Consider the following 13802-nt stretch of genomic DNA (forward strand, 5'->3'; position numbering starts at 1 on the left):
CTCTCTCTCTTTATTAGTCCCCTCTCTCTCTTTATTAGTCCTCTCTCTCTCTTTATTAGTCCTCTCTCTCTCTTTATTAGTCCTCTCTCTCTCTTTATTAGTCCTCTCTCTCTCTTTATTAGTCCTCTCTCTCTCTTTATTAGTCCTCTCTCTCTCTCTTTATTAGTCCTCTCTCTCTCTTTATTAGTCCTCTCTCTCTCTTTATTAGTCCTCTCTCTCTCTTTATTAGTCCTCTCTCTCTCTTTATTAGTCCTCTCTCTCTTTATTAGTCCTCTCTCTCTCTCTTTATTAGTCCTCTCTCTCTCTCTTTATTAGTCCTCTCTCTCTCTTTATTAGTCCTCTCTCTCTCTTTATTAGTCCTCTCTCTCTCTTTATTAGTCCTCTCTCTCTTTATTAGTCCTCTCTCTCTCTTTATTAGTCCTCTCTCTCTCTTTATTAGTCCTCTCTCTCTCTTTATTAGTCCTCTCTCTCTCTTTATTAGTCCTCTCTCTCTCTCTTTATTAGTCCTCTCTCTCTCTTTATTAGTCCTCTCTCTCTCTTTATTAGTCCTCTCTCTATCTTTATTAATCCTCTCTCTCTTTATTAGTCCTCTCTCTATCTTAAACACCCTCGCACATTTTTCCCACATTTGTATTCAGCTGAATTAGATGACAACAGGTCAAATTCATTTGTGTATTGCACAAGCATGTTTCACACACAGTATTGAAATAACCTCCTCAAACAAATGTAGTTAGAGCGCAGATATTCCAAACAGAATATGACCAGAAAATCTACGAGGTTAGACCGTTAGATAACAACAACTAACAAAGCAAAAGATCAGGCAACTAAAAACATGACAGGATGGTTTGACCTAGAGCCCAAACATACCACGCCCCTTATTACAGCTGGGGTTTTTCTTTTTTTACATAATTCATGATAAGAAACGTGAAGCTAAATCTTTTCCTCCACCCCATGTACAAATCAGATACAAACCTCTTGTACATATGTAGAAATAGCTCTTGTGTTAGCCATGTCCAAACCTCTTGTACATATGTAGAAATAGCTCGTGTTAGCCATGTCCAAACCTCTTGTACATATGTAGAAATAGCTCTTGTGTTAGCCATGTCCAAACCTCTTGTACATATGTAGAAATAGCTCGTGTTAGCCATGTCCAAACCTCTTGTACATATGTAGAAATAGCTCTTGTGTTAGCCATGTCCAAACCTCTTGTACATATGTAGAAATAGCTCGTGTTAGCCATGTCCAAACCTCTTGTACATATGTAGAAATAGCTCTTGTGTTAGCCATGTCCAAACCTCTTGTACATATGTAGAAATAGCTCTTGTGTTAGCCATGTCCAAACCTCTTGTACATATGTAGAAATAGCTCTTGTGTTAGCCATGTCCAAACCTCTTGTACATATGTAGAAATAGCTCTTGTGTTAGCCATGTCCAAACCTCTTGTACATATGTAGAAATAGCTCTTGTGTTAGCCATGTCCAAACCTCTTGTACATATGTAGAAATAGCTCTTGTGTTAGCCATGTCCAAACCTCTTGTGTATTTAGCTTCAAGGAGAGATAGAACTGTATGACTACCATTCAGTCTCCAGGCACCTTTAAAGGGAGCCGTTTCACCAGAATACCAGCGCCAAGCATTCCTCCCACTCAGCCGTGCATGTCCACCTTTAACTCGGCTAAGTTTGGAGCTCCTATTTCTCAGCACCGTTCCTCAGGTGAGTGTCTGTCCGTAGGTCACTTGTACCTGGTATTCATATGAGCCCGTCAAGTGGGCAGTACCTCTTCTGTGTGGTTGGTTGACTGGAGGTGACCCTGGTGTTACCCGAGGGAAGATTTGGCTGCTGGCTACAGGTGAAAGGGTTTGGTGGCCACACGGGGCATGGAGGTGGGAGAGGACGTGGCAAATGCTCTCCTGAGCTGGGCCACCCGACCACCAAATGCTGGGCTCTCCTCTTCATGACTGACCACCACTAGAGAGATAGAGAGGGAAACGATTGTAAAAATACATGTTAAGTCAATGAGCTTGAATCAAGTGTAGAGTATGTCATACACACGCACTTATGCATACACAAAAAACACTCTCTCTCTATCGCTCTTTCTCTCTCACCTCTTCTGCTCTGTGGGCAGGCCTTTTCTCTGGCTGACAGCTGGGGTTGGAGACAGAGGCTGATGTTGCTGCAGTGGGGTCTGTAGCAGAGGCCCCAGTCCTTTAGGTCATCTGTGCTGTAGCCTGACACACTGTCGATGCTGTCCTCCCTGGTGTCCTTTGGGTCGACCTCAGCACTACCTGTGTACTGGTCCTCCTCAGAGTCCTTAGACCCGTCTGAGTGTTCCTGGAAATAGAAGAAGAATGGTGAGCTACATCCTGTATGGTAGAGCTGATATCTTTCTCTTTCCCTCTCTTTCTGTGTCTCATGCAAATGCAAATACACACACACACACACACACACACACACACACACACACACACACACACACACACACACACACACACACACACACACACACACACACACACACACACACACACACACACACACACACACACACACACACACACACACACACACACACACACACACACACACACACACTTACGCTGAGTTGCATCAGTATGGCTGATTGTGAGATGGTTTGGTGGTTCTCTCTGTCTGTCAGTAGAGACACAGTATGGATATCAACCACTAGGTTGTTAATTTCTGTACTCTGTAGTCTGGTGTTGGTACGAAGGGTCTGGAGGAGTTTGGAGGATCTAAATTCATCCACCTCTCCGATCACGCTCACACTCACATCCCCATCACGACCCAAGAGCCAGCGCACGCTCTTACTGTGACCTGAGGAGACAAAGAAACACTCAGACAATTTGAATGCCACACTGTGTAATTATCATATATAATACAATGGAAGGTAACTCTTCAAACCTATCACTATTTTAGATCCATTGTCAAGAGTTCATCATGAAGTTGTCATACTGGTTCCAGCCCAGCAGATGGTGCTGTTGTCTTATCAGTGAACAAACACGTCACTGACGTCTGCAGTTGCCTAGTTTGATCTTTTGTCCAGTGAATAGGATCCACACAAACACTGCCTTAGGGTGTTTTCACATATAGTCCTCTTTAAAAGAACCCAATCTCAGTCCTCTTTAAAGTGAACTCTGAGGTAAAAATAAAAAAAGCAAGAGAACTCGGTTGTCTTTGTATTCACACTGTCCTCTCCTTTGAATGAGGACTCAACTATTTTTCCAGTTCACTGTTCACCTATTTTGTGGTCTGAGTTCTCTTTGCATTCACATTGCTATGTTTAGAAAGGAACCAAGATTTTTTTCCAACATTTACTCAATGCACTCTGGGTACAAGACAAGCCATTCTGTCTTATCGGAAGCTAATAGATTGCATGTAGTTATTTGACATCATTATTATAATCAAAAGATAATATTAACATGTAAATATTATTGGTAACAAAATAAATAGCCGAAGAATAACTGCAGATTTAATAACGATGTAATTGAAAATTGTACCCCCTTTAAGAGCTAGCATTGATTTTGTACCCTATTGTCTTCTCACACTATTCAAAGCCCACAATGGAATAATCAGTGTGTGAAGCTCTCAGCCTATAGATGACATATGTCAAACAAATCATCTGAACGTCGAGTCCGTACAAAACTACACACATTTTGGGGAATTTCTGTGCATCCTTGACAATCGCAAATCAATATCCAAAAACAGCACACACTTTTTCAGCGAAACTAGACATTATCATCTTGTCTCTTTTGTGACAAGCGAACCTGGGGAGCTTTGTGTTCACTTTGCCCTAAAAAAAGGGAACCGGAACGCGGAATTCAAGTGAACCAAACTCAGACCGCCTCTCGAGATGGTCTCAGTTTGGTTTGCTTTGGGGACTCTTAAGGGGTCTGAGTTCACACTGCACATTAAGCGATCCACAACTGAATTCACAAAAATTGTCTGAAAGGGACCAAGTGTGAAAACCCCCTTACTGACACACTAGACTATGGTCTTCACCTTCCAGTAATCACTCCGATCTGACCTTAGACCTGTGCTAATTGGTGTCATAAGTGGGATTCAACCTGTCTCTAGTTACAACCTCTAGTCTCTAGTTACAGCCAGGTCACCATTACAGTGATATGAACACGATACACATGAACAGGCTACTAGCCTAAATTTGAAAAAACGACCCATTTCAATTCAGATAATTGAAAATAAGCCTCTATATAATAAGGGAAGAGCACAATTGCAAGAAAAGGTGTGGAAGCAAATCATCTTGGAAATATGTGATGTATTTTTTAAGCCTACAGGATGGACCACAAGCTGTGTGTGCGCCTGCATCCTTCCCTTTCTGTGTGGGCGTACGTATATCTGCTCGTGCATGTGTGACATTTAGGAGTTGTACTGTGTTGCCTACTTACTATCTTACATAAGGAGAGTCTTTCTGGGCCATGGGGCCTGTGAGAAGAATGGTGAAGTGTTTGATGCTCAACACTCTGTTCTGCTGGTCAGTTTGACACCACGTGTTAAGAGGTGACCTGGCCTGACCTTCTGCTACTAAGATGACGCGCGCGCACACACACACACACACACACACACACACACACACACACACACACACACACACACACACACACACACACACACACACACACACACACACACACACACACACACACACACACACACACACACACACAGATTGGAAAGACATAGTGGTAACGAGATATTCAGGGCTAAAAGCAGCGAGCCTCACCAAACCACAGGGCTTACTCAATTCTATTCACTCCTATTCAATCTGCCAGGCAGGCAGGCATGTGGAATGAATCAATCGCTGCCGCTGTGTTTATGATTATAGAGGGCTGGGTACTACACTATACTGTTCTATTAGTACCAATGGAGATTCTATATTCTATATCCTATCAGATAGAGAAAGGGACAAGGGGAGAGAGGAATAGAATGTGTAAAAGAGAGACAGAGAGGGGGATAGAATGGAAAAGAGAGACATGTGGAACTAGGCCTGATCTGAAGGCTCTCTCTGTAGATAAGAGTGTGGTTTCAGGGTTGTGTTTCTCAGAATAGTGGAGTGGGTGCTCAAGCATGCTCAATTACTCATTGACTCTTTCTCTCTCCCAGTATCTCTCTCCCTGTCTCTCTCTCCCTGTCTCTCTCTCCCTGTCTCTCTCTCCCTGCCTCTTTCTCTTCCTGTCTCTCTCCCTGCATCTTTCTCTCCCTGTCTCTCTCTTCCTGTCTCTTTCTCTCCCTCCCTCTCTCTCTTCCTGTCTCTTTCTCTTCCTGTCTCTTTCTCTTCCTGTCTCTCTCCCTGTCTCTCTCTCCCTGTCTCTCTCTGCCTCTTTCTCTTCCTGTCTCTCTCTCCCTGCCTCTTTCTCTCCCTGTCTCTCTCTCCCTGTCTCTTTCTCTTCCTGTCTCTTTCTCTTCCTGTCTCTCTCTCCCTGTCTCTTTCTCTCGCTGTCTCTCTCTTCCTGTCTCTCTCTCCCTGTCTCTTTCTCTTCCTGTCTCTTTCTCTTCCTGTCTCTCTCTCCCTGCCTCTTTCTCTCCCTGTCTCTCTTTCCCTGTCTCTCTCTCCCGGTCTCTCTCTCCCGGTCTCTCTCTCCCGGTCTCTCTCTCCCGGTCTCTCTCTCCCGGTCTCTCTCTCCCGGTCTCTCTCTCCCGGTCTCTCTCTCACTGTCTTTCTCTCCCTGTAAACCTGCCTCTCTCTCACTGTCTCTCTCTCACTGTCTCTCTCTTCCTGTCTCTCTCTCCGTGTGTCTCTCTCTCCCTTGTCTCTCTCTCCCTGTCTCTCTCTCCCTGTCTCTCTCTCCCTGTCTCTCTCTCCCTGTCTCTCTCCCTGTCTCTCTCTCACTGTCTCTCTCTCCCGGTCTCTCTCTCCCGGTCTCTCTCTCACTGTCTTTCTCTCCCTGTAAACCTGCCTCTCTCTCACTGTCTCTCTCTCACTGTCTCTCTCTTCCTGTCTCTCTCTCCGTGTGTCTCTCTCTCCGTGTGTCTCTCTCTCCTTGTCTCTCTCTCCCTGTCTCTCTCTCACTGTCTCTCTCTCACTGTCTCTCTCTCCCTGCCTCTCTTTCCCTTCCTCTTCCTGTCTCTCTCTCCCTGTCTCTCTCTCCCTGTCTCTCTCTCCCTGTCTCTCTCTCCCTGTCTCTCTCTCACTGTCTCTCTCTCACTGTCTCTCTCTCCCTGCCTCTCTTTCCCTTCCTCTTCCTGTCTCTCTCTCCCTGTCTCTCTCTCCCTGTCTCTCTCTCCCTGTCTCTCTCTCCCTGTCTCTCTCTCCCTGTCTCCCTCTCTCCCTCTCTCCCTGTCTCTCTCTCTCTCTCCCTGTCTCTCTCTCTCTCTCCCTGTCTCTCTCTCCCTCTCTCCCTGTCTCTCTCTCTCTCTCCCTGTCTCTCTCTCTCCCTGTCTCGCTCCCCCTGTCTCTCTCTCCCTGTCTCCCTCTCTCCCTCTCTCCCTGTCTCTCTCTCTCTCTCCCTCTCTCCCTGTCTCTCTCTCTCTCTCCCTGTCTCTCTCTCTCTCCCCCTGTCTCTCTCTTCCTGTCTCTCTCTCCGTGTGTCTCTCTCTCCTTGTCTCTCTCTCCCTGTCTCTCTCTCCCTGTCTCTCTCTCACTGTCTCTCTCTCACTGTCTCTCTCTCCCTGCCTCTCTTTCCCTTCCTCTTCCTGTCTCTCTCTCCCTGTCTCTCTCTCCCTGTCTCTCTCTCCCTGTCTCTCTCTCCCTGTCTCTCTCTCCCTGTCTCTCTCTCCCTGTCTCTCTCTCCCTGTCTCCCTCTCTCCCTCTCTCCCTCTCCCTGTCTCTCTCTCTCTCTCCCTGTCTCGCTCCCCCTGTCTCTCTCTCCCTGTCTCTCTCTCCTTGTCTCTCTCTCCCTGTCTCTCTCTCACTGTCTCTCCCTCTCTCTGCCTCTTTCTATTCCTGTCCTCACTCTTTTCCCCTCATACTTCTGATCTCCCTTTCTCTCCCCCTACCTCCACATCTTTCATTCCCCCCTCCTGTTCCCTCTCTCTCTTTCTATATTTGAAAGGTTTTCCTCTCTCCCTAGCCTACACTTTAGACCCTTTGGTGTGTTGAATCTGCGGACAGATCAATCTGTGCAGGCAGAGGAGAGGAAGCAGAGAGAGGAAAGGAGGCAGAGAGAGGAGAGGAGGTAGATAGAGGAGAGGAGGCAGAGAGAGGAGAGGAGGCAGAGAGAGGAGAGGAGGCAGAGAGAGGAGAGGAGGCAGAGAGAGGAGAGTAGGTAGAGAGAGGAGAGGAGGCAGAGAGAGGAGAGTAGGTAGAGAGAGGAGAGGAGGTAGAGAGAGTAAAGGAGGTAGAGAGAGGAGAGGAGGCAGAGAGAGGAGACAGAGAGAGTAGAGTAGGTAAAGAGAGGAGAGGAGGTAGAGAGAGGAGAGGAGGTAGAGAGAGGAGAGGAGGTAGAGAGAAGAGAGGAGGTAGAGAGAAGAGAGGAGGTAGAGAGAAGAGAGGAGGTAGAGAGAGGAGAGGAGACAGAGAGGAGAGGAGGTAGAGAGAGGAGGCAGAGAGAGGAGAGGAGGTAAAGAGAGGAGAGGAGGTAAAGAGAGGAGAGTAGGTAGAGAGAGGAGAGGAGGCAGAGTGAGGAGAGGAGGCAGAGAGGAGAGGAGGCAGAGAGAGGAGAGGAGACAGAGAGAGGAGAGTAGGTAGAGAGAGGAGAGGAGGCAGAGAGAGGAGAGGAGACAGAGAGAGGAGAGGAGGCAGAGAGAGGAGAGGAGGCAGAGAGGAGAGTAGGTAGAGAGAGGAGAGGAGGCAGAGAGAGGAGAGGAGACAGAGAGAGGAGAGGAGGCAGAGAGAGGAGAGGAGGCAGAGAGAGGAGAGGAGGCAGAGAGAGGAGAGGAGGCAGAGAGAGGAGAGTAGGTAGAGAGAGGAGAGGAGGCAGAGTGAGGAGAGGAGGCAGAGAGAGGAGAGGATGCAGAGAGAGGAGAGGATGTAGAGAGAGGAGAGGATGCAGAGAGAGGAGAGTAGGTAGAGAGAGTAAAGGAGGTAGAGAGAGGAGAGGAGGCAGAGAGAGGAGACAGAGAGAGTAGAGTAGGTAAAGAGAGGAGAGGAGGTAGAGAGAGGAGAGGAGGTAGAGAGAGAGAGGAGACAGAGAGAGTAGAGAGAAGAGAGGAGAGGAGGTAGAGAGAGAGAGGAGACAGAGAGAGAGGAGAGAGAGAGAGAGAGGAGAGAGAGGAGACAGAGAGAAGAGAGGAGGTAGAGAGAAGAGAGGAGGTAGAGAGAGGAGAGGAGACAGAGAGAGGAGAGGAGGTAGAGAGAAGAGAGGAGGCAGAGAGAAGAGAGGAGGTAGAGAGAGGAGAGGAGGTAGAGAGAGGAGAGTAGGAGAGAGAGGAGAGGAGGCAGAGTGAGGAGAGGAGGTAAAGAGAGGAGAGGAGGCAGAGAGAGAGAGAGAGGAGACAGAGAGAGGAGAGTAGGTAGAGAGAGGAGAGGAGGCAGAGAGAGGAGAGGAGACAGAGAGAGGAGAGGAGGCAGAGAGAGGAGAGGAGGCAGAGAGAGGAGAGGAGGCAGAGAGAGGAGAGGAGACAGAGAGAGGAGAGGAGGCAGAGAGAGGAGAGGAGGCAGAGAGAGGAGAGGAGGCAGAGAGGAGAGTAGGTAGAGAGAGGAGAGGAGGCAGAGAGAGGAGAGGAGACAGAGAGAGGAGAGGAGGCAGAGAGAGGAGAGGAGGCAGAGAGAGGAGAGTAGGTAGAGAGAGGAGAGGAGGCAGAGTGAGGAGAGGAGGCAGAGAGAGGAGAGGATGCAGAGAGAGGAGAGGATGTAGAGAGAGGAGAGGATGCAGAGAGAGGAGAGGAGGTAGAGAGAGGAGAGGATGCAGAGAGAGGAGAGGATGCAGAGAGAGGAGAGGAGGTAGAGAGAGGAGAGGAGGCAGAGAGAGGAGAGGAGGCAGAGAGAGGAGAGGAGGTAGAGAGAGGAGAGGATGCAGAGAGAGGAGAGGATGCAGAGAGAGGAGAGGAGGTAGAGAGAGGAGAGGAGGCAGAGAGAGGAGAGGAGGTAGAGAGAGGAGAGGAGGTAGAGAGAGGGAGAGGATGCAGAGAGAGGAGAGGAGGCAGAGAGAGGAGAGGAGGTAGAGAGAGGAGAGGAGGTAGAGAGAGGAGAGGAGGCAGAGAGAGGAGAGGAGGCAGAGAGAGGAGAGGAGGTAGAGAGAGGAGAGGATGCAGAGAGAGGAGAGGATGCAGAGAGAGGAGAGGAGGTAGAGAGAGGAGAGGATGCAGAGAGAGGAGAGGATGCAGAGAGAGGAGAGGAGGTAGAGAGAGGAGAGGAGGCAGAGAGAGGAGAGGAGGTAGAGAGAGGAGAGGAGGTAGAGAGAGGAGAGGATGCAGAGAGAGGAGAGGAGGCAGAGAGAGGAGAGGAGGTAGAGAGAGGAGAGGAGGTAGAGAGAGGAGAGGAGGCAGAGAGAGGAGAGGAGGCAGAGAGAGGAGAGGAGGTAGAGAGAGGAGAGGATGCAGAGAGAGGAGAGGATGCAGAGAGAGGAGAGGAGGTAGAGAGAGGAGAGGAGGCAGAGAGAGGAGAGGAGGTAGAGAGAGGAGAGGAGGCAGAGAGAGGAGAGGAGAGGAGGTAGAGAGAGGAGAGGAGAGGAGGTAGAGAGAGGAGAGGAGGTAGAGAGAGGAGAGGATGCAGAGAGAGGAGAGGATGCAGAGAGAGGAGAGGAGGTAGAGAGAGGAGAGGAGGCAGAGAGAGGAGAGGAGGCAGAGAGAGGAGAGGAGGTAGAGAGAGGAGAGGATGCAGAGAGAGGAGAGGAGACAGAGAAAGGAGAGTAGGTACATTTAAGTCATTTAGTAGAGAGAGGAGAGGAGGCAGAGAGAGGAGAGGATTCAGAGGGGGGCAGAGGTGGGTGTGACCACCCAGGGAAAGGAAATCCTAAATTATAAAATAGACACTCCTAACTCCTCTTACCCTTACCCTAACAACAGGGGCGTGTTCTGAAGTATACTCTAGTTTACAGTAAATGATCTGCATTTATTCTGTACTCACTAGCACTGGTGTGTGTGTGTGCGTGTGTGCGTGTGCGTGTGTGCGTGTGTGTGTGTGCTGTACCTTTCTTAGACCTGGCATGTTCCCTGGTTCTTCTCTCTCTCATCCTTCTCCTCCCTCTCTTCCCAGCGTCTGACCTGCTCCTCTCTCATCTTCAGGAATAAGATTCTCTTCTGGTCTTCACTCAGGGCCTCCAGAACCTCTGGGTCCACCCACATCTCCTGTAGGATCTGAGCCAGCATACTGTCTGATCCTAGATTAACCTCCTTCCTCTGGTGCTGTTGGGACTGTCTAAAACGCTGTTTCCGGCCTGGTTCAACAGAGGGCTTTAAATCCCAGCGTCTGGTGGATCTGGTACAGTCCAAATTCCAAAATGCTGAAGAGTTCTCTTGCAACTTCTCAGACGTTCCCTCAGTAATATTGTATGGCTTCTGCTGGGAGTTTGGATGGTCACTGATTCCTTGCTGGTACTCTAGAGCAGTAGAGAGTATATACATATGATTACATCGTTTGCCTTTCTTCACAGCTTTTCCCTCTTTGGAAAACACAATTGTAGGTGTGCGTGTGTGTGTGTGTGTGTGTGTGTGTGTGTGTGTGTCCACTCCCTCTACTACCCCCTCACAGAGAGCTGCCCTACTGCTTTTAAACATTTGAAGGTAAAGAAGAGACCAGAGAACAACCTAGCTGGGTGACAGAACGGCATTTCATGTCAATAGAGAAAGAGACATAAACCTGACATTATTTCCATCCTTTTGATTTAGAGAGGGAGGGAGAAAAAAGAGAGTATGCTGGCACTGTTTATACTTTTTTAGAGACAGGAAGAGAAAGAGAGTATGCTGGCACTGTTTATACTTTTTTAGAGACAGGAAGAGAAAGAGAGTATGCTGGCACTGTTTATACTTTTTTAGAGACAGGAAGAGAAAGAGAGTATGCTGGCACTGTTTATACTTTTTTAGAGACAGGAAGAGAAAGAGAGTATGCTGGCACTGTTTATACTTTTTTAGAGACAGGAAGAGAAAGAGAGTATGCTGGCACTGTTTATACTTTTTTAGAGACAGGAAGAGAAAGAGAGTATGCTGGCACTGTTTATACTTTTTTTAGAGACAGGAAGAGAAAGAGAGTATGCTGGCACTGTTTATACTTTTTTAGAGACAGGAAGAGAAAGAGAGTATGCTGGCACTGTTTATACTTTTTTAGAGACAGGAAGAGAAAGAGAGTATGCTGGCACTGTTTATACTTTTTTAGAGACAGGAAGAGAAAGAGAGTATGCTGGCACTGTTTATACTTTTTTTAGAGACAGGAAGAGAAAGAGAGTATGCTGGCACTGTTTATACTTTTTTAGAGACAGGAAGAGAAAGAGAGTATGCTGGCACTGTTTATACTTTTTAGAGACAGGAAGAGAAAGAGAGTATGCTGGCACTGTTTATACTTTTTTAGAGACAGGAAGAGAAAGAGAGTATGCTGGCACTGTTTATACTTTTTTAGAGACAGGAAGAGAAAGAGAGTATGCTGGCACTGTTTATACTTTTTTAGAGACAGGAAGAGAAAGAGAGTATGCTGGCACTGTTTATACTTTTTTAGAGACAGGAAGAGAAAGAGAGTATGCTGGCACTGTTTATACTTTTTTAGAGACAGGAAGAGAAAGAGAGTATGCTGGCACTGTTTATACTTTTTTAGAGACAGGAAGAGAAAGAGAGGGACACACAGAAACAGAGAGAGAAAAGGGGTGGAAGAGACTTTGCATCTCTCATGACCAGGACAGAAGAGACAGGGAGATAACCAGCTATCTCTCATGACCAAGACAGAAGAGACAGAGAGATAACCAGCTATCTCTCATGACCAGGACAGAAGAGACAGGGAGATAACCAGCTATCTCTCATGACCAAGACAGAAGAGACAGAGAGATAACCAGCTATCTCTCATGACCAGGACAGAAGAGACAGAGAGATAACCAGAAAATCTCTCATGACCAGGACAGAAGAGACAGAGAGATAACCAGCTATCTCTCATGACCAGGACAGAAGAGACAGAGAGATAACCAGCTATCTCTCATGACCAGGACAGAAGACAGGAAGAGACAGGAAGAGAAAGAGAGTATGCTGGCACTGTTTATACTTTTTTAGAGACAGGAAGAGAAAGAGAGGGACACACAGAAACAGAGAGAGAAAAGGGGTGGAAGAGACTTTGCATCTCTCATGACCAGGACAGAAGAGACAGGGAGATAACCAGCTATCTCTCATGACCAAGACAGAAGAGACAGGGAGATAACCAGCTATCTCTCATGATCAAGACAGAAGAGACAGAGAGATAACCAGCTATCTCTCATGACCAGGACAGAAGAGACAGAGAGATAACCAGCTATCTCTCATGACCAGGACAGAAGAGACAGGGAGATAACCAGCTATCTCTCATGACCAGGACAGAAGAGACAGAGAGATAACCAGCTATCTCTCATGACCAGGACAGAAGAGACAGGGAGATAACCAGCTATCTCTCATGACCAAGACAGAAGAGACAGAGAGATAACCAGCTATCTCTCATGACCAGGACAGAAGAGACAGAGAGATAACCAGCTATCTCTCATGACCAGGACAGAAGAGACAGAGAGATAACCAGATATCTCTCATGATGAAAACAGAAGAGACAGAGAGATAACCAGCTATATCTAATGACAAAACCAGAAGAGACAGAGAGATCTATGTATCACCCCTCCTAAGGCTCATGGGTCCTACCCTCTTACCTTACTTATACTCATATTGTTTTTAAAACATGATCAGCAAGGGAATGAGATAATGATCAATAAGTCTCCTTGTATATGTCTCAACACAGAGGGCCAGACCACCAAACTACCAACAAACATGTATTGTACATTCACACAGTCACAGGACATCAGTGAAGACAGAACAGTTGCAACAACAATTACTATCATATATGGAATACCACTACATAAAGCACTGCAGGAATCTAATCTTACAGTGATTAAAACATTGTTATAACCTCATTATAACAACATTGATACACAACAAAAGACATGCACTGGTGTAACTAGAGACTAACAGGAACCTGTAACACACTGACCCATGGCAGAAAGGCACACAGTAACACAAAGCGGGGAGTTTTGAATCTATGCCAGCATGCGAATACATTTAGGGTTTACCATCGTCACTGTTCACATATAGAGAATGCCAGAGCAGAGGCAAAAGGACAGAATGGAGAGAGAAAGACTATGTGTGTTGCATACTAAGGGAGAAGTATTTATTTTGTTGAGTTTTCAAACAGAGCCTGTTTTACTGTAACTGACAGAGAGGGGATGAACTCAGACAAGAACAAGAAAGTAGGAGAAAGAAAAGCGAGCGAGTTATAAGGAGAAGAATGTAGAGAGGAGGAGAAACCCTGAGAAATCAAGCGTACTTTACTTACTGTGACTGCCCAGCCTGAAAAATGCCTGGTCCTGGTGTGAGTTACACTGTGACTGACTGTATCTGGGTGACGTGTGTGTGTGTGTGTCTGAGTCTGTGTAGCAGAGTCGGTATGCTGGCTATGATGATCCCCTGCCCCTTTGTGTACTGCTCTCTCTCTCTCTCTCTCTCTCTTAGTTGTAATATCACAGGAACTCTTATAGGCAGGAGGAAGCATGATAACAGGCCATTGACAGGGATTGATAAACACGATTACATAAGTAGTCATCATCAGTGGCTGACCCCACCCATAGTTTAATGACTGGTCAGTGTCTAGACAGGTTAATGCCGGTCTATGGTACTGAGAGTCTCTGTTGTACTCTATAGCCGTTATGGTACTGAGAGTCTCTGTTGTACTCTATAGCC

General features: G+C 47.1%; 1 protein-coding gene across 6 annotated transcripts; it reads right to left on the minus strand.

Annotated features, from left to right (window-relative positions):
• Positions 1-658: 658 nt before the first annotated feature.
• On the minus strand, positions 659-13575 carry LOC124011448. 6 transcript variants are annotated; one of them, XR_006834581.1, is made up of 6 exons: positions 13399-13575; positions 10042-10450; positions 2596-2831; positions 2105-2330; positions 1531-1967; positions 659-1436 (listed from the first exon to the last, which is right to left on the minus strand). XR_006834581.1 is itself a non-coding variant. In XM_046324844.1 (5 exons), the coding sequence occupies exons 2-5, from the start codon at positions 10082-10084 to the stop codon at positions 1843-1845; spliced, it is 630 nt and encodes a 209-aa protein (XP_046180800.1). In that variant the 5' UTR covers positions 10085-10450; positions 13399-13575; the 3' UTR covers positions 659-1842. The 6 variants fall into 6 exon arrangements, 3 of the variants coding, with proteins under 3 accessions (XP_046180800.1, XP_046180801.1, XP_046180802.1); XR_006834580.1 differs by having other exon boundaries at positions 659-1483; XR_006834579.1 differs by having other exon boundaries at positions 659-972; positions 1065-1967.
• Positions 13576-13802: the final 227 nt, after the last annotated feature.

Source organism: Oncorhynchus gorbuscha, linkage group LG23, assembly GCF_021184085.1.
Source record: "Oncorhynchus gorbuscha isolate QuinsamMale2020 ecotype Even-year linkage group LG23, OgorEven_v1.0, whole genome shotgun sequence".
NCBI lineage: Eukaryota > Metazoa > Chordata > Actinopteri > Salmoniformes > Salmonidae > Oncorhynchus > Oncorhynchus gorbuscha.

Bases quoted from the DNA above. Each gene is read 5' to 3' on its own strand.
- LOC124011448 (XM_046324844.1), bottom strand. From the start codon at position 10,084: ATGAGAGAGAGAAGAACCAGGGAACATGCCAGGTCTAAGAAAG. The intron at 2,832-10,041 runs GTACAGCACACA...TTGTCTCCTCAG, and splicing joins ACATGCCAGGTCTAAGAAAG to GTCACAGTAAGAGCGTGCGC. The intron at 1,968-2,104 runs GTGAGAGAGAAA...CTATCTCTCTAG, and splicing joins CTGCCCACAGAGCAGAAGAG to TGGTGGTCAGTCATGAAGAG.